This window comes from Periophthalmus magnuspinnatus, chromosome 4 (genome assembly GCF_009829125.3).
Source record: "Periophthalmus magnuspinnatus isolate fPerMag1 chromosome 4, fPerMag1.2.pri, whole genome shotgun sequence".
NCBI classification, from domain to species: Eukaryota; Metazoa; Chordata; class Actinopteri; order Gobiiformes; family Gobiidae; genus Periophthalmus; species Periophthalmus magnuspinnatus.
In genome coordinates, this window is record NC_047129.1 from 27,590,048 (window position 1) to 27,611,730 (window position 21,683).

Sequence of the window (21,683 nt, forward strand, 5' to 3'; positions counted from 1 at the left end):
TTCAAAATTTCTGTTTCTTGCATCACTCCTTCAGATATGATTAAGTTTTTTCTCATTTTTGTGGTCAACCTTTGAAAATACTAGATTTCATCATTTGCATCATTTATAAAACCTCATAGCCACCGCCTTTAAACAGAACACGAGCATGGGCGCGCTTACAGCTCCATCTACTCACTTTCTATTGAAAAACTGTCGGCCTCTGCAACTGCCGTTATCAAACTCGTCATTTTGGTTTGTTTGTATGTTTGTATTAACCTGCTCTACATGATCCTAGTATTTTTATTTTGCTATTGTGTCCGTAAATCAAGATATGAAGATGAATAACTTTTTTATTCAAATCATTTCTTGCACCACTACTTCATCCCTTTTTCAACAGTACTATTTTGAAGTAACATTTCTCTTACTTGAGTACAGATGCTCGCTTCTCTTCCTCCTCTGATACATCATCCATAAGACGAGACATAAAAAAGTGTTTTATAATTTACGTCCTATCTTGTGTCTACGTGTGAGCCTCCAGTGTCTGCTCACAGCTTTCGCCGCAGATTTACGCTCACATGTGGAGGCTCGATGCTTCAAATTCTGGTCTGTAACTTCTGGTCTGTCCTGATCCATAAATGTTTTACCTGCTCTTTGAAAGTCTTGATACAGAAAAGCAAAAATAAGTTATTTTAATTCAATTTTCATGACACAGCACTTGTATGTAAAGTGTTTTATTGTATCAACTTTACTTCGTTGAGTAGGTTGGATTTCATAAAGCTGGACACATATAACAAAGTAAGTAACAAAGTACAAGTAGTAAAGTACAGTTACCTAAAATTTAACATGAGTACATTTTACAGTGGATACTTTTTACTTTCACTTCACTACATTTGAGAGCAGGTATCTGTACTTTCTACTCCACTACATTTTTGAACTGACTGAAAAGTAAAAAGTACTTTTTGTATGATTTTTTGTTATTTTTACTATGATCGTGACTAAAGTTTTCGAGTTCAAGCTTCGGCTTTGAGCAAACAAAAATAAACAGATAAAATTCATAAGAAAAATTAAGAAATTAGATCGTATTGGTTCATATATTAAATACTTTTACTAGTAGATTTTTTTCATGTGGTATTTTTACTTTTTGCCTCAGTATCTGTACTTTTACTTAAGTAACATAACTGAGTACTTCTTCCACTGTCTATTAGTGTGAATTAAAGATTTGATTGTTGTTGTCTGGCCATGGTGTTAAAAATCGTGTATCTTTCATTCATAATATTTCTTCTCATAATAATCACACAGCACAATTTTGAAATATATATTCACATTGTCAAAGGACTATAAATGAAACACAAAAGCGCAGAAATATCACCCTTGTTTGAAAGATTACACTGCAAGTTTCGTTTTTTTACTAAACACAACAGTCAATATACAGTAATATCCAAAACATTTTCAACATTATACATTTGTCCTCCTCTCCTCCGCTGCACCAGAGAAAACGATGTACAGGCAGCCACGTTTAAACATACTTCAGATTTAGTTTGGTCTGTGGTCAAAAGCAGCGGAACAAATTGTAATCGCCCCTTGGGGTAAATAAAGTGATTGAATTGAAAAATCCCTTTGAAAAGTGCGTTCAGACTGTGGCCAAACCATGAGGTGAAAAACCAACACGGCAGTACGCTACAGAGAAGACAGCGAGGGAAGAAAAGAGAGAGACAGAGGGATGAGAGGAGAGAGTAAAGGCGAATGAGATACGTATAAGAGGGTAAAGTCACCATTTTCAAAACTACATGTGCACAGAGTTTGGACCATAGACTGTATATATAAATGGATATAACTAGCTCATCCGCTAGCCGCCACTTTATGAAATCAAAGTGAGCATGGGTGGGCTTCCGGCTCCATCAACTCTGGCTCCAATTCACTTTGTATTGAAAAACTGTCACCCTTCACTCCATAACTGCTGCTGTCAGGCTCATCATTTAGGTCTTAAATGTTTATATTAACCTGCTCCTGGTATTTTTCTTTCACGATTGTGTCCGTATCAAGATCTAAACATTAATAACAGACAAATTAGGTGCCTTCTGTTGTTAAGGTTGCAAAGCACTAGCATTAGCAACAGTTTGATTGACTGACAAACACTGCAAATTGCGATGTGTGGATTGGAAAGGATGCCAATGACGAAGAGAAGCAGGGTGTGGGGAACATTGCTCAAGACTACATTAACACTGACCCAGCAGGACAGCGTGGGGCTCCCATGGTCATCTTTAAGCAGGAGGAGGAGCCGCCCTGTTTCACCGGATGGTTCCATGCCTGGGATGACGACATGCGGGATAAGGGACCCCGTGGAGATGATTAACATGTTCAAGGGCCATTAAACCAGAAGAAGCCAAACCTGCAATACCCTTTTTAGCTTCTGTAGTGCTATTAGTTTAAATGGCTAAATCTATGCATGATGCCCCCAAACACGCTTTTTTTGTTTAATTATCATTGATTTTGTTCAGAGTACACATTTTAAACACATTCATGAGCATAAACCTTTATTAAGGGTTGACTGAAATATGAATTATAAGAATCAAATTTACCTGTGAACATGTTTGTAGAGCTTTAAACTAAAGGTGTAACAGATTTTATACTCTCTCAGAGACCAGAGCGAGTTCTGCGGTGATGGTAAAGCTAATAACAACTAGCATGCAAACACACACTAAAACAAACAGTAAAACGCTTTATACTTAGAGGCAGGCAGTAGACAGCAGACTTATTTTGACCTCAAGAGCTGCTTATACAATATAACTGTACTGGGGCAAGACAAATGTTTCTCATGTTGAACTGTGCCTAACACCTACATTACACACAAAATATCAATGCAATCACTGTTAGCTCCACACTAACTCCATATATCTGAAACTAAAGCAGCTCCACGATAAATATTGTTCCATCTAAGATATACTGAATGATAAACCGATATAGTAATTATCATGACAGGCCTAGTGGACCTGGATCTTCCCCTTTCCTCACCGGGCTGGATGACCCCTTCCGTACCCTTGATGACCTTCCCTCCTCTGTCCCTTAGTCTTGAGTGGACTCTGGCTCCACGGACTTGAACTTTACCTACAAATGGTCCGTCTGTCCGTCCATGTGGATCTCTCCTTCGCTGTGGTTCTCCTCGAGGTTTTAGTCCTTGTTTAATTTCGGTTTAGTCTAGGTTTAGTTGCAGGTTTAGCCCAAGTTTAGTGCTAATTATGTGTTGTATAAGTGCAAGTGTGAACGCCCACTTCCAGTCTACACATGACCAAAGCTTTATGTTGACAATATGAAATGATTTAATATGGGAGTGGATCGAGGCTTTGTCTTTTTTTTTCTAGCCGAGAAGGAGGGTCTAAGGACAGGGGGCGCTCCGGGACAGTTATCCATTTGCTTGTTTGTTACTGACCAATGTCTCTTTCACTGTTGAGTTTCTAACTTTCTGTTGGTTAAGTTCAGTTCAATTCAATTTTACTTATATAGTGCATTTAAAATACAACTTAACCTGCCCAAAGTGCTTCACCCAAAAGGCAACAAAACAGAAATATATAAAATATGACACATAGACAAAGAACAATTAAACAATAAAACAGCAAGATATCCTGTCTAGCTAGAATTAAATGCCAGGGAGAAGTTGGCCTGTCACAGTATTTACTATATTGACTTGTGATTCAGTGTATGAAAGCTGGAACAACATATTTTTGAGGTCAGTAATTATGGCGTGTACATGTTGTTTTTTTGCAATTTTTTGTTATTTTTTGGCTATACGATAAGATTTAAACAATGAAAGGATGAATAAATAACTTCTACGGCTCACTGCAGTTGCAAACTAAAGTACTAAAGTGTTTCATTCAGCTGTTTATTTGTTACAGCTCATGATTTTTTAACAATATTATACATTTTGAATAGTTTTTGTGGTTTAAATCTCTCTTAGGTTGTTGTGTCAGTGTCAATTAGCTTCAATATCATCGTTTATCGTCTATATTTATTTTAGCAATATATGGAACTTCAAAACTTGTTATCGTGACAGGCCTAGAGAAAAGAGACAAGTTTTTAGTCCAGTCTTAAACTTGTAAATCAAAGCTGTTAAACCCTAAGAGGCGATGCTGTTGTGACTTTGGCCTTTACAAAATACATTGAATATGCTCATAAAAGTAAAAAATTTAGGCTAGATAAATGAATTTCGTATTTTTTTTATGCATTTTGTTCAAATTTTTATTATTTATATTATTTCAAGTCATGTTCGGGACTGGGGCTTTTAAAATATCGCAGCCAAAAACCAATCCCAACACTACGACAACTATACCACCGCAGTTTACCCAAGCAGTGGAAAATCAGAAACCATAAATATTTCTCTAATGGTCTATTTTGTTATTGGCTCGCGAGGGAGTAGCTGGAAAGTGTGAAACGCGATCAGAACGGGGGTGCTGTTTGTGGTATGGCTAATTCTAGGTTAGCTTAACCGTATCGCGGGTCAAAGCAATAAAAGACATTTAGAATACTTCCATCTGGCCTCAACTTAAACAAACTTTGTGAAAGAGAAAGAAAAAATATCGAAAAAGGAAGCGGGCCCGGTATAGCTTTGTACCAGGGCTGTTCAATGGGACGTCCTGCTGTCTGAGGCACCTGGCCCGCATTACCTCCACTGGTCCATGTGGGAGGGGGCGAGGAGGTAGAAGCAATAGGGCGGCAGCAGCAGTGAAGTCGCATGCGTTTTAATGACGAAGAGTGAACCAGGGAGGTGGGATAGAAACCAGATGTGCTCTGAACAGGTTACATTTGGACTGTGTGTGTGTGTGTACGTGTGTGTGTGTGTGTGTGTGTGTGTGTAGGAGGGGGGCAAGCAAGAGCTGATAAGAACAAATGACAAGTCGCTACTGCTTATCTTCAAATATGATTCAGTCTGTCTGGGGAATTACATGGTCAGAGTTTGAGGCTGGAAAGCATGTTTTTGGGGCATGGTATACACTGGGGGGAAGTAACAGTAAGTAAGTACAGAAATACAGTAAAAGTTCTGTAAAATTATAATTAAGTCAGTTTTATAGTTCATACTTTTTACGTGTACTTCACTACATTTGAGAGCAGGTATCTGTGCTTACTACTCCACTACATTTTTTAACTGGACTGAAAAGTAAAAGTATTTTTCTTAATGGTTGAGTTATTTTAGCATGTCCATATCAGCGGTGGACCATAACAAAGTATAAGTAGTAAAGTGCTGTACTTAAGGATGCATTTTAGGTAGCTACTTCACTTACGATTACTTAGATTTTAATGTGGATACTTTTTCTTTTACTTCACTACATTTGAGAGCAGGTATCTGTACTTTCTACTCCACTACATTTTTTAACTTGACTGAAAAGTAAAAATATTTTCACTATTGTTTGAGACATTAGTTCAGTTGTTCAGCACAAATCTTTACCGAAATCACTATATTTTCAGCTTTATTAGATCAAAAAATTAGACAAAAATTGACTCTTTAAGTTCATTTTTAAAGGATTATTTGAATATTTTTACTATAATCACTTTTTCTATGTGATACTTTTACTTGCTCCGGCATCTGTACTTTTCCTTAAGTAACAAAACTGAGTACCTCTTCAACCCACCGGTCCATAGTTTGAGTTATCGTCCCTTTGAGCAAACAAGTCTGTCCAATAAAACGTTTTGGGGCTGACAGGACGGAACTCCTCTTTCCCATGTTAAAAATAGTTCAACCGAGGGGATTAGTGTGGCACTGAGATGTTACTTTCATAATATGTGTAAAAATATAGTAAAATATATGTATGAATATATGTCAAATATGCTTAATGAAGACCGTAAATAAACATAATGCTGTGTACTATGTCATTTTTCTGATGGAGGACTCTATGTTGTATTCAATTTTCAGTGTTTCAATGTGCAAGTGTCATTGATACGACAGAACAGACCATCTGCCGTGGTGTTTTGCCAATCATCTCCATTCATAGTTGCACTGAAACAAAGGGACAGTCAGAGAGTTCATCGTGCTTTGACTCACAGACTCACAACACTTTGAGGCAGCGTTATATAGAACAACACGGCAAAGTGAGCCAAAATGTGCGTTTTGCAAGTCTTCACTTTACTGTCATTACGCTAATCTGCCTCTGTTGTCCCTCGAAGATGACGAATCAGAGCACAGGTGCCGCAGAGATTTACCCTGTCAGTTATTCAATGCGTGAAAGAAAAAATACAGATGGATATGTAAAATAGAGGTAGCTGTGTGAAAAAAATGCAGTAAATTCTGATACTTCCTTTAACATGTACTTAAAGGGTTAAGTTAAACGACTCAGTCAAGTTTATGAAGTCTTTTGCCAGAGCTCTGGATTCACAACAGACATGAATATTAAAATCCATGACAATTAAAAACTGGTCACAGCGCAGTAATCGGCCTGTCAGGAGATATGTAAAGGCCTGAATAGAATCTCTATTGAACTTTGGAGCGATAAGTGACGTAAGCTGGTATCTAGGCGTGTGGGACCTCAAAATTGTGATAAAGAAACCATTCATGAGATCTCTTTAGATCAGTAAGCGCCTGGTAATCGTAGACTATCAGTCCAGAGATATCTTGGCACAAAATACAAAGCGACGGCAAAGCAAGCAACAGTTTAAGCAGAGCAGGTAGTATTTAAATTACAGCATTTGAAGCAATAACAAATCCTTCAAAGCAACAGGAAAACGACCTTCTGCATTTGACAGGTACATTAAGTAACCCGAAATTATAAAATACATGTGGCTTTTGGTCATATACTGCAGCCTACTGTGGTCATTCCCTAAAAAGGCAAAGTCGTGCATTGATATACAGCTGTAACTGGTAGTCAAAGTTTGCCTTTCAAATATTACGTTAATATCTCCAAACAGCAGTCATTCAAATCTGGATTAGTCCATTAAAAGGAGTACAGGGAAACCTTATACTGATCCCAGCGTACAAATTTAATGCGGATGTTAGCGTCGCCAGCTCCCTTTATAGAGCCTGCAGAGGAACGCATTTTGTGAGCCCTCTTTGACAAATTCACTTTAAATTGGGTTCATAAAGATAGAAAAATGTTCCTCCCTTAAGTTCAAATTTACAACTCGGGGCAAATTTCTCTTCCAAGACAGTTAATGACTTTGGTTGGGTGACCCCCTTCTCTTTCACTGGTTGGCCCGTTTAAGTGAACTGTAAAACGCTCTTGTTTAGTTGCTTTCGGTGCAATCTACATTATAACAAAGTACAATGTGGAAAACCTAATGTTCCCATGACGCACAATGAAATAAAAAAGTGAGCTCTGGACATATTCTTTTAACAATTGGTCACACTTTGGGAGCCTTTATAGCGCTGGACTTCCTAAGCTTGTATCATTCGTTATAGTGATTAATATTGGCAATTACAGCTGCGAAGTGGAACTCGTCTGATTTATTTGTGTTGGCGAGGCCCGCTGACTTGTACAAATGAAGCTGTTTCCACGTTCAACAGACTGAAAAATTATAATAGTAAACATTAAACAGTGAGATACGTTTACGTGTAGTGTGCAAAGGTGTGAAGAGAGAGTCCTTTACATAAACACTTGATTTTTTCATCAGGTTTATTTTGAAGTGAAGATTTCGCATATTAATTTAGGCTTTATTGGCGAAACAAATGTTCTTGCTTATCTAAACAAGAGCCAGCACCCTCATTTGACCTTGTGATTATGAATTTTAGGCATGGTGGCTAGGTGGATTAGCTCTCTCGCCTCGCAGCAAGAAGGTTTCGGGTTCGACTCCAGCCGCCCGAGCCTTTCTGTGTGGAGTTTGCATGTTTTCCACCTGTCTGGGTCGGTTTGCACTAATGTTTCTCAATCCACCCAGAATATGCACTGTATAAATCCTCCAGCTAAAGCGGTTCTGACCAAGCCTAGTCCGAGATCTAGAGATGGGTCACTCACTACGTTTACATGCACGCCAGGAGAACCGGTTAACAGGATTTCAATATGAATGTAAGTCTGTGTAATCCCTCAGTCGCCCAGGTATGATCAATAGTAAAAAAAAAAAAAAATCAAAACACGGAAAATAATAGTGCTAGCCAGTATTCTAATAGGTGTGAGAGCAACCATTAGGGCCTGAACGATTATGCAATATATAACTCAGGCACAGTTCACACTTAATTCAACAGACCCTGCCAACAAACTAAACTGTAAACAAACAGGTGTGTTAGTTTCAGTGTAGTCAGCTCCTCTCTTCAGACAGATATAAGGCCGTGTCCACCAGCAATCTGACAGACTTGAAGAAGGGGCTTGGATGAGCAACAAAGAAAAAAAACGTTTTGTCCAGTTAAGAGACAAAAGCATTATGATGAGATTTGAGTCGTAGAAGGTTGAATTAATAAAACCTATGACTCATTACAGCTGCAAACTCGCTACTTAAGTGTTTCATTCTGCGGTTTATTTATTGCAGCTCATGATTTTAACAATATTGTACATCCAGAATCATTTTTGTGGTTTAAGTCTTCTCTTGGGTCTTTGTATCAGTGGCATAAATAAGTATCAATATTATCGTTTTTCGTCTAGATTTACTTCAGCAATACATAGCACTTTTGAATTTGGGTTATTGCAAATGAGTATGAACGGATTATTGAAGTATATTTTACAGCTTTCAGTGTTGTCTGTCTGATCTGGCTCGCACCTGGCTCACAGACGGTGACTTTCTCTCCTTTGAAAGATTGTCAAATGTTTAGAAAATCAGATACTAATCGATACTAAAACTACTACAGAACCTAGATACTCATTTGGGCAGGTATTGATACATTCACAAGACAGAAATAAACTTTTTGTGAATAGCTTTAGAATGATCTTGAGGACCACATGGACTTGTTTACACCCATGGACCACTATGGAACAAACCTGGATGACTGAGGAATCACACAGATGTAAGACCACATGGTAATATAAAAGAAAGTAGTGTTATTTAGTATCGAAAATAATGTTCTATTGTCTAAATAGAGTGTTTTTTCTTGTCATTGTGGTATCAGAATCGCTATCGAGTCTATTCCTCAGAGTAGACCACCTTGTAATGACCTGTTGTTGTTTGTGTTTGCCTGTTGTTCATGTTAACCTCCGACCCCATCAAACGCTCATAAACCTGTCTATCCGCCCGTGTACCCTCTCCAATCCCAGAGAGTTTGTGAAGAGGAGAAATACGGCCGAGGTGTGCTTCAGCTGGGATACTTTGCTTTATCCAGGCTGAACCAGAACGCTCTCTGTCAGGAGGCTGTTAATATTACTGATGCAGCTCATAAAGAGGTCAGGAGCACAGACATTTCACACATTTGTCCACACCAGAGCCTCATTACTCATTACTATACAAACGGATGGCTTTTTTGTTGCAACTAAAATGGGTAAAGTGAGTAATGTTGGAATGGTGTTGTCCTGAGCCTAAGTAGGTGAGCAACTGAGTAAGATAAATTGGTTATGACTGCAAAGGGGTGTTCTATAGGCATCCTTACACGGCCAATGTCTGAACGCTGCTATATTGTTTCTACGGCGGCTTGAGTAGTCCAAAAAGAGCCGGTTAGTCACAGAACAGCACCAACACCACGCACCTATAGTCTTATCCCATAGACAGAAAGATTAGTTTTTAAAAATCCACTTTGTCTTTGCAAACTGTTATTGATTTGATATTGATACTGTCTTGCGCAAAAGTTGTACGCTTGAATGTTTTATACTGAATTTAACTTTAACTCTCAATATACGTGTGTTCACAAACTTTTGACCGAGCTTGAAAGGCAACGGAGGAGGTGGAGACCAGACTGATATCAATCTGAATAAAAAATACATAGAGATATCAGTCCATCAATAGTTTTGCTGCGGTCTACCGAGGCTGTAACAGGGATAGATAGAGTGAAAATGCTATACACTGCTGTACAAACGCTATCCATCTGACTAAAGAACATGTCTGCATAACTAGGGAATCGCTTGGTCATCTTGCAGTTAAATTGTAGTGTTTTAAAAATGGATTTCATCTGGAATTGGCATTTTAAATTTCCACCACACACGACCAGCATCTTCAAACTATGTCTTTTTTCTGGATGACTGGTCACCTCAAGCTAAAAAGACTAATTCTGCACCAACATGTCCAGCTTTTCTTAACGTCCAGTGCGATTCATGCTAGTGTTAATGTCCATTGAGAGTTCTGCCTTAGCACAAGCACAACAAACAGTGGGTTCAGCTTTGGTTTTGCCACCCACTGTCTCTGCCTCTACGGGACAGGCCACAGGGACAAGAGAGCTGTAACATGGTACAACATCTGCCCTACTCTATACTCGAGCTGCTCAACAGCCCATAAAACTGTGTTAGAATCCAACAGTGAATGAGAGAGTCGTCTGCAGTGTAGGAGGAATAAACATGAATGATTTGTGCTCTATGGAGGATGTTAATGCGGATGTGAGGAGGTTATTTTAACAGAACACACAGGGAGAGCTATTAAAGGAGCTGTGTGGTAAGAACAGGCCTGTCTGCAATAGGAAAGCACTACGGGGACATGGACTTACGTTTATATTTATCTAGGAGCAGTCGGAAAAGAATCATACATTTTTCAGTCTTCGCTTAGTGTTAAAATATAAAACATTAAATATATCTGTAGAGGCACTGTAATTCCTCACATTCTGAGCATCCTAATTATTCACCTCGATGACTTTATAAACACTTTTCACAACTTTTAGAGATAAGAGCGGAGTTTTTCTGTGACGGTAACGCAAGCAACGACAACAGAACGGTTTCTAATTACATGCAGACAGCGCGCAGCAGATTTAGTTTGAACTCAAGAGCTGCTTGTACAATATATCTGTACTGGGGCAAGACAAAGTTTGCTCAAGTACATGGGAAAATAAGGAACTGACCTGATCTTGCAATAGAAAAAACAACAGGATTTCTATTTCAGAGGCACATCTATGAAACTTTCTAAAAAACATCTTATATGACTTTTATTATGTCTGCATCTTATGAGTTTTATTTTGAAACAGTACTTTGGATTTTGCACTTTAAACCAGAGAATATGAACCCTCTGAACTGAACTTACACTGATGGAGATGGCACTGTACTGTATTTACTTTGTGCACAAAAGCGTCTGGTAACCTCACTGTTAGCATCACTACTTCCTGTCCAATTTTATCTCTATGGGGTTTTAGCCAAGTCACACTAACAGGAATACATTTTTAAAAATAAGACAGTGGACATCACTAACAACATGATAAACACTACACAAATAAAATTAATACTTTAATGCAGGACTCTTCTACGTTTAGAAAGGCAGATGTTTGTGACTCAACGCAATATTAAAACTGAAGTATTCTACATATAAAAATAAATGGGTAGCCTTTATTTTAATCAATTAGAGTTTATTTTTACCTTCGATTTTAATTAAAGTGTCATAGTCTATTGTCACGGCTTGTAATGTTTGTGCAATAATGTGTTTTTTTACTCTTCTGAGCGACAACTATGAACTGAATTGCCCTTTTGAGAAGAATCTGATTCTGATTCTAAGTTGCGCTTTACAAACTACCAACAACTGCCCTGGGACTAACTGACAGAGACATGGCTGACATTCCTTGCCAGTGGCCTCATCACTCACACAGCGCCATCACGTAGGAGTCAAGTGAAGCGACAAGGACAAACTGTCAACATGGCCAGAGTGGGATTCAAGTGTTTCTATATATTTCAATGTCGCTGGTCAGAGGAGCATTTAAGATTATCAGCTGTCCTGTTTTTAGACCAGGAAGTGAATTCACCTTCTCGTTATAGTACCTGATTTTTATACAAAAACAGAATTAGGTCATTTTAAACAGCTGCAGAGGTCCAAAGTTATTCCTCAAACTTATTCTGAGCATCTTAATTATTCGCGGCACTTATAATTAGATGCCGAAAGTACACAGCAGACTTATTTTGACTACAAGAGCTGCTTAGAATAGTATAGTAAAAATAATATGGGTTGTAGGTTTTTAATCGAGAGGTGAATACATCAGTGTGACTTACCTGAGCGCAGCGTCTGTGGTTTTCACACCAGTCCAGAACATGGTCGCTCTGCACACACAAAACACAAGGACGAATGTTAGAATGAGCAGGGAAACAAAAATAAACCCGAGCGGGGAAAGTCCTGCCATCAGAAAACTAAATATTATTCCTAAAAGGTCAATGCGAAATGACATAAGCAACTGACATTTGTGCTTATTTACATGTAGTGATTATCCAGAGGTGAATAGGAATAATTATACTGCGCATACTGTGACGCTGTGGACAGAAGCACGCGTCATATAGAGGGGTATGTCTATGTGTGTGTGGGCGGGTATTTATCACATTGTGGGGACTAAAATCTGTATACACACGCATCATGGGGACGTGACTCCTTATACGGGACAAAAATCAGGTCCCCGTGATATAAATTCTTTGTTATTATATCAACAACATGGTTTAACGTTCAGATTTGAGTTAAAATGGGTTAAGGTGAGACAAGTAGTGACTATGGTTAAGGCCAGAAAATGAATGTAAGTCAATGTGATGTCTCCAGGAAGCAAAGAAACTCAACATAAATGTGTGTGTCTAAACCATGAGTCAAGACCACCTACTAGTGAGGCTACGTCCACTGGGCACTGAGAGACGTCAACACAAGAACACAAACGTTATAATGTTCCCTGCAGATAAGATACAGATGATGGTGAAGGATTTTTTTGCTCTCGCTGAAAGGCATTGACAAAAGGCGGAACGTCAGCACGATTATTTCCAGTTGAGAGAAAGGCACAGAAATCTTTCCTGTCCACAAATGCACAAAACGCTTGCCTTATGTACATTTTCACAAACAAAATAGTCTGTATTTTCACTAAAATAGGCTGAAGTACGTCTGTTGGCGTTGCCGTGTTTGTTTTGGTTCGCTTGGGCACTTGGCCTTTGGCTTCGATGCAAACCTCAGTGCTGCTTTGTGATTGGTCCCTCCACTGAAACTTACAGCCGGAGTCTCTCAAGATGGAGTCTCGTGAGTTTGTGAACTCTCAAATATTGCAAGAATCCATCTTGCTGCAAAAGGTTAGAGGTTAGTTGTACTTTATAGTCATGCTTCTTTTCTCTAAGATTTGAATTGAACATGTGCAGACTACAGTGCAGTGAGCTGGCGCCTGTGGAGATGAAACAGTTGAGATTTGCGTTGTCAGAGTGTGCGTATTGACACAGGATGACGTTTCTCATCTGTGTATTGGGGAATTCAAGAATCCTCTTTGAAGTCTGCATTCTGTTGAACAATACAACATGTGTGAAAATGCTCAGTGAATCTGGAGAACACATTCCCAGGTTTGTTTCACATTATTTGGATGAGCTGCGGCTGGTTGGATTTGTATGGATGATTCCATGCTGCTAATCAGAAGCTTAGCTGGGAAGATTTGGCAATGGGGATGCCATCTGAGTATAAGACTATTGTTAGTGAAAACCAGAAGATTAAAAAGCGGGGATTGTTGATAAATCAAAAAACTGTCATCACAATTTTCTTGGAGTAAGATCACATGGTTTTTCATGTGAACTTAGTGTATTTACATTGCCTTTATGAAGTATGAATTTGCTTCATCTGCTTCTTTTGAAAGATCACGTTAAATCCACCTGACACTCGCTCAGAGCATGACAGTGGCTGACCAATAATACAGCTATTAGTCAATTCTACCAATTATAATTCACATGCACACTCAAGACGCACTTTGGTAGGACTGTCAAAACAGAACTAGTATAAACCCAGATATTAAGGTAATATTAGAGAAAGAAAATTTAAAACTTTTATTTTGTGTTGAAAATCAGTTGTTGTTGTTTTTTTTATGGTGACTGTGTTATAAAAATTGCATCAAGCTTTTACCTTAGAATCGAAATCAAATGCCTTGTTCCCAAAACACTTTAACAGCTATTTCAAATATTTTTTCCCTTATGACCCCATTTTTACTGTACATTACAATTTCCATAGGTCCACCATTTCTCCTATGCTCTCCCTTCGCTCACTGCTTTGTCATTAGCCCAACAACCCCTACACCAAAACATACATTACCCCGTGACGTGTTGTGCAGTCTTGTATGTTTGTCTACTGGGGCTGCCCTCTCCCTATTCGCCCTGTATCCTAGCTAGCGTCCTCTAGCTGGCTGTCTCCACGTGGGATAAGCCCTCTTAATGACTACGAGACCTGTATTTAGCCTATGCACGGCTTATCTCTCCCTACACTCCTTAGCCTCCCTCCCCTTTTTCTGCCCGACCTATTGTGTCTCTGTGATAGTTAAGGTTAAAAGGTTAAGAGTAGCGTCTGAATAGCGTAGCATCAGTAATTGGTATTTAGAAAAGACTGCAAACCAATTCCTTCAATATGGTCAATGAAGAATGGGAGTTATGCCGCACTTTGATGTTCCAAGAATTTTTTTCCCCTTTGTAAAAATAATAATAGTAATTTAGTAAATTGGGGACTTTTTAAAGATGGGACAATGCGTTTTCAAGCAGTGCTCTCAGCTACATGATCCACCTCGAAGGACTTCCCAGAATTCCCAGAGAAGAGTTAGTATGTGTGAAAATGGAAAGCGTTCCAAGGACTGTTCCATTGCCGTTGTTTGCACCATTCCTTTCGTTCTTGCTGCTCGGCCAGGCATCAAGTGGTGCTCAGCTGTTTGGTTTGAATTACAGCAATAAAGTATGACAAGATATTCAAATGTTGTGATGACTTTATATCGTCACTGTGTATTTCAACTTAATTAAGAGATTTTACATATAGTAGCGATGGTATTTTTAAATAGTTTGCAATATTGTAGGTCTGGAAAAAAGGAAAAAGCTAATTAAACAGGTCATGCATCATCTGCTTGAAATACTACAGAGAGTGAACCAACTAAAATTATGTTATAGCGTCAAAATGGGGAAATAGCCTTGTATAGATCCAACTTCCCTGGGGGGGGATTGTGAACCAGTTTAAATTATGCAAAACCAGTAGCAACGTCAAAAATGTTCATATTGACTATTTGAATTTAAAAAAACAAGACACTGAATAGGTCCTTCATTCATTCATTCATCCATTGAGCAGTGTAAACCAGGTAAAATACGGCTAATACTACTTACAAGAAAGACTTTAGAAACATAGAGAACTATCCAGAGAAGGTTGAAAAGTATTATACCTAGTGAAATACATTTTTTTCAATTCTCAGGAAAGACACAACCACAGCATGCTGGTATAGGCTACTCAAAAATCCAGGTATATTGTTGAAAAAAACAACATTATAAAGTAGTTGAAACCCAAACCTCCTTGTCAGACCTCAGAAGCTAAGCAGGGCTGGGCTGGGTTAGTACTTGGATGGGAAACCACTAGGAATACCAGGTGCCACAGTCGGACAGCACTGGCAAAAACTGTTATTGTGTCCTTAGGCGCTTCACCCCCACTGCCAAGTATATGAAGCTGGTGTGTGTGAACAGGGGTGTAGCGCCAAATTCTAGGTTGTGGGTACAAATCGTCATGGCGCTAATGAAAAATGCTCATTACAGACTTTGTGAGGGGCCACTATACACTGGGCCCAGTCTGACTCTTCTGTGTGTAAGTGTTGGTGGTGGTCAAAGGGGCAGACGGTGAAGAATAGCAGCCTCACTTCTGTCAGTCCACCCCAGGGCAGCTGTGGCTACAATAGCATCTTAACACCACCGAGTGTAGAGTGAAGCAACAGTGCGCAAAATTAAGTGACTATGTGTATCTGGAAAAAGCGCTGTATATGACTAATGCATTATTATGATTATTATTATCTACAAATTGTCAAAACTGCATAATATGAGGCCCAGTGAAGTATTAGTAAAACCCCATTCAAACTAATTAGAGGCAGGTCTGTGGGGAAGCCTGTTTAGAGCCAGGAAACCAGAGGCCTGCTGCCATGTCACACAGTGTGAGGCTTTAATAGCTCCACTTGTCATAAGCCCAGAGCAGTTTTGGAAGAGATGCAAGAAACATGGATATTTCACCAAGTGGGAAAAGGTTGTCACAGGTCACAGCAAATAAAGAGACTTTGTTTAATGATTGTACGAAAATTAGGTACTTCAATAAAGTCATAATAATTATTTTGGTAATTTCCACTGCAGTTGGTATTTGTACAGTGGGGTTAGCCAAAGTCAAGACAAATAAAAATGACCAAAGTTTCCCTGGCTTCTAAATGAGATTAAAGGAGCACTATGTAACTTTTCTGTACGTGATGGGGGTGTTTGCCACCTTCTGGTCTCCATACAGCTGTTACAGTCTGGAATGTTTCACCATATGGCACAGTAACTAATCAATCTTACATTTGTATTGCTAAAAATAAATGGAAAACATGGATTCTAACTGTGAGCAAAACTGCCTCTCCACAGATGTGACTTGTACCTTGGCCTCGTGGGGAGTCACCTGTATATCTCTATCTCTAAAGCCATACTGTGGAACCTCCTAGCTGGAGTCTACTAGTCTACTGTCAATGCATTTTTATGGTCGACACCAAACACAAATTGGAAGTGGTTTATCTGTGCATTCTAATCTTTGACAATCTGATGAGCCTAGGAATGCACCACTAAATTATACTTCACATAGAATTTTTAGTGACGACTTTACTAATTACTTTTAACAGCTATTCATTAATATGACCAGAAATATGCGTTATATCTGCTGCCAAGTCCTTAGATCTGACAGAAAGCCCATATGAATGCAGTCCACATGCTGACATCGCTCCAAAACTGCATCAATGATATATACATACAAAAACTACTTGAAATCTGAATATTTATTACTACTTTTTAATAATTCCACACATAGACTGTATAAAGAGGTCGACTAAGGGAGTGTGACGTCACCCATAGTCAAATGAAGTTCACTAAGGATAGCAGTTATATGGGTGAATTTGGAGCCAAGTATCATAGCTATCCAGAGCAAGGCTGTTATCTTGATTTATGGACAAAGCAGCCAAATAAAAACACCAGGATCATGTAGTACTGATTAATATGAACATCTTAAGACCAAAATGACGAGCCTGACGCAAAGTGAGTTGGAGCCAGAAGCGCACCCCCAATGCACGTTTCACAGAATATTTAAGTCCTACATAAACTGAAGTATCTGATGTTTAAAAAGATTCAAGAAAAGACTGAAATATGAACTGATAAACTACAACAAAATCCATGTATTTCAGGACATGGTTAAACTACGGTGTTGGCACAGAACGCATTTGGAAATTACAGCCTTTCTAGGAAGTGTTCATGGTCCTGTTTAGGTGTTTAATTTTCAACAAAAATGGTGAGTGTGACTAACTGGAAAACACGTTGACTAATCTAGCTAGCTTGTGACTGTAATTTTATGTGTGAGAGACTTATTTAACAGCACAAATCAGCTCATCTTTTCTAGCTAAGCCTGCTCTTTCTGGTCAGATTGACATAAAATAAAGGTCGGATTAAAGTCTATTAGAGCTTCTGACGCAGCAGTGCCTTTAGTTAGCATAACGCCAACAGGGAATTCTGATGATATTAGCTGCAAAGTATCAATTTATTACATTTGGAAGAAAAAATCAAATGCACAAGTCATAAACGGGCCACAATCTTAAAGGCGGACTACGTAACTTTTCACTAAACGTGGAACTAAACCTGTCAGATTGCAAATATTTTGACTTGATTTATGGATAATATCTCTGTAATTACTGGGCCTATCCACAGGAAATAAGAACTGGTACAAAGCTCAACATCTTCTCTGTTAGTATAGATAAACAAAAGTGAAATCAGTTTTTCAATAGCATCGAAAAGCGGTGATGTTTTTCAACTCCAAAGATGTAATTGTCAGGTGAAAAGCCATGAGATTAATATTAAAGCCAATCCCTAACCAATTTTGATAAGGTTCCCGTTTATATTTACTTCAAAAACAGTGAATGTCCCCATAGAGTCACACAGTTCTATGCCCTCCATCTGAAATTATGACTTCATCAAACGCTAAAACGTGAACACAACCTATATATCCTTCGTCGTATATGATTTACAAAGACCAGTACCCTTCACACGACTGTGTTCTTGTCATGTCTCAGATAAATGTGCACACGCCTGTTAGCTATGCCTCTTAGATAGTCTCTGGAGTTGATGGTTCAATCCCCGCTGACCGAAAAAGTCTTATATAATATAGACGTGCGCCTTGCCACACTGCTCGCCTCTCTTGTGTACTATTCCCCACAAAAACTGACACAACAGCCATGATATACAGCCTGCGTCCCTCAAAGAGCAGAGCGCAGAGAGGCTGCTAAACATATCCAGATTCTCGATAGAAGTCACATTCCTTCTGCTACATACCACAAATGTCTACATGTTTTTGATATTATTCTATTCATATGAGATTCCATTCGTTGTTTGTTATATTGATGCATAGTTTAAGGGACAAGAGGAGGAATTTCAATATCCGGTTAAATACTGAAATTAGACTGCGTGCACACAACACTGGGTTTGCTTTCAATGCAGCAAATGATCCACAGTTTGGCATTACATTTATCTCCATGGAGACACACAGGTGACAGCACTAGGGCATGTTACAGGTCAGATCTGCTCAGGAAAAATGCACGTTTCAAAACAATAAAATGCCTATAATTAAATAAATCATAAAAGAGAGATATGTTTAATGCAACACTGTAGTTATAAATATGCAAACAATTGTTGCTCTCTCAAAAAAAGTGGAATAATAAAGAATCAAGTGCCTGTTGTTAATTTCATTATGATACTTTAAAGGGCCATATTATGTTATTTTCTGATCTATGTTATAATTGTGTTTCCTCATCAAAAACATACCTGCAGTTGTGTTTTGTTGCATTCACACGTTTAACACACAAACTCTGCATATTTAGGCTGAGTTCTTCTCTCAGACAGAAAACACTCTATTCCACCTTGTGATGTCATCATGTGGTAATACAGGAAGTGCTCCACTGTGTTTTAAACTCCATACACCTCCACTAGAATCATTTGGATGATTTCAACTCTGGAATTGCCAATATCTACTGAACAAAGGATAAAAAGTAGCTGTTAATGTAAAAACTAACACTACCTGACATCACAAGTTGGAACAGAGCATTTTGAGCTTTGGAAATGTAGACAAACTAGTAATAAAGGGTTACTCAAACATGTGTGAATGAAACAAAACACAACTCGGTGCATGTTTTTGAGGAGGTAACATGGCTTACAGCTATAACAATCAATTTTGCGGAATATAGGACCTTTTAAAAAGCTTCTATTTAACCCACATGTCTCTCTTTAAACCGTCAACTAATGGCATCTTTTTATCTATTTTCTACCTTTTGTTCCACTCGCTATTGCTCAACCGCCTCTGTCCTCTCCTCAAGCACATGTGGTCGTTCGCACTCGTGTCCCAAGTCAATTTCATGGGACATATTTGCTGTCAGAACCAATCAGTGCAGTTCGAATGGACCGCTCGGCTGTTCGGCTGTTAAATGGTGGTCAAAGTACAAGAGGTTTTAATACGTCTGAGGCAATAACAGCTGCACATGCTCCGAGGAGAGAGGAGGAAGTTGAAAAGAGCAGAGAGAGACAGGAAAAGCCCAGTGAAAGATGTGGGTAAATAGAAGGTAATAGAAGTCTGGCACAAACTGGAGGAAACTAATTATGGACCAGGATGCAATGGATTTCAGACACTATTGATCATTGGAAACTTTATGAAGAGGAGGCTTGTGGGAAGTCTGAGAGAAGAGAAGGGAAACATATTCTCAGAGAAGTGCTGTTGTTTAAGTAGACTGCTTTAGTCTTATGTAATACAAAATAAGAAGGGGCAACAGCAGCTCAGTTGTTTGACCATTGATCCGAGGTTCAAAACCCGCTCTTGACATAAAACATCACTGGTAGAGCTGTCAGATCCAGTGGCCCACAGGTTAGCGGTGCAATTCCAGCTTCAAAAGATGGATGCTGTTTTGTTGGGCAAGACACATAAGGCCCCCTCTGCCCCCAGTGTCTGCGTACACCGGTGTATGAATGTGTACGTGAATATGGGAGTGGTTCTTTCATATAAGAACCACTCACCCATTGCGTTGAAGGTGGAAAAGCACTATATAAATACGTGACATTTCCCAAAATATGTCAAATGTATTTAAAATTACGATAAATATCAAATATCATCAAAGAGGTTGCTTTTGTGCTTTGTATTGGCCATGAGTCACTAACACAATTGAGAATTTACCAATGATTTATAGTTGACAAAAAGAAATAAATATGTATACAGATATTTTGCACATAAATATATATCAAGATAAAACTGACTTTCTTTCTAGTCCAGTGAGGTTCATCTGGTCTTCTGTTAATTTATTCTGATAGATCCTTTATTTTCTTTGTTTTCATACCTGAAGGTTTCACCTGCTCACTAGCGGTCTTCCTCAGAGTGGTCATGTGATGCTTCTGTGACGTGTCCGGTCAGCTGATTTAAACAGGTTTTGGAGCTGTCTTCCTAAAGGTGGAGACAGGACGGCCGCTCCATCTGTAGTTCGACTTCTTCAGGACAGTGTGCGTTTGCAGATAATGTTGTCCGCTCTCAGTCTGGTTGCTGTGCTTGCTGTCTTGCAAAACTGCTTACATCTCCTTCTGTTACTAACAGCACCCCGTTTATGGAAACTGAATTTTTTTTGTTCATTGATGACCTATGCTGTCCTTGTAAGCGTCTCGCCTAAACCACAGACAGTTGTAGCCTTGCCCAGTGGATAAAAACACTGCTATATAAGATTACAAACCCTATTCACTTTCTGTACTCTCCTGAAGATTGCCTTGAGTACTTTTTTATTTTTCCACAACAACAAACATTGTTACTTGATTAAGGAGGCAATTGAAATACAGAAACATGCCAACGAAACTATAAACCAGGATGAAGGAGCTTTTTTTCTCTCACACATTTGCAATATTGTCCTGAAGAAGTCAGACTACAGATCTTCTTAACAGTAGAGACAGAACGACAGGGTCAAAATCTTTTTACATCAGCTGACCACACACATCACAGCAGCACAATGTGACCACTCTGAAGAAAATCACTAGTGAGAAGTGGAAACTGTCAGGTATGAAAACAAACTAAACCTTGGCTTCCTTTCTTTTAAACATTATCAAATCAGAATCAGAAGGTTGTCTATTTTGAGATGGAAGGAAAAGAATATCACAGCAGGCAGCCCATATAAAGAAAATATTAGCAAATAAACATAAAAAACGGTCGTATTTTGTTCTTCCCACAGTACAAGACAAATAACTTGCTCAACTGCAGCTCTTGCTCAACTTAATAATAATAATATATAATAGACTGTCATAAAGAGTGTCAGTTTGAGCCTTCCTAATCCTGGGATATAAAGGAGAAATATATCTTCGAGGCTCAGACGCAAGAGAGCTGTCAGAGAGAGTGCGGAGTCCAAAAGACCTCCACATGCACCGAGCTTCACCGCTGGAGTCTGTGGAAGATGAATAAGATTGGGGAGTCATCACACATACACACGTCTATTAAAGCTCCAATAATATGTCATACTTTTTTCATGTTTTTAAAGTAGCATTATGTCGCTTTTCTTTGTGTCTGCGAAGAAAAACAGGAGATGCTACCAGGCCAAGTTACAGGTCAGATCTGTGTGTGCGCTGACCTTCGGATCAGTGGACAAACGCTCTACCAACTGACCTACTGTCGCACCAGTGTAATAAACATGAGACTGAATAAATGCAAAA

At 38.8% G+C, this 21,683-nt stretch overlaps 1 protein-coding gene across 1 annotated transcript in view; it reads right to left on the reverse strand.

Moving 5' to 3' along the window:
- Positions 1–21,683, reverse strand: part of anos1b (anosmin 1b) — a 94,017-nt gene that overhangs the window by 62,260 nt on the left and 10,074 nt on the right. The window contains exon 2 of the mRNA XM_055221373.1: positions 11,994–12,041. Coding sequence (XP_055077348.1) covers positions 11,994–12,041 — 48 coding nt within the window. The remainder of the gene's footprint in view (positions 1–11,993; positions 12,042–21,683) is intronic.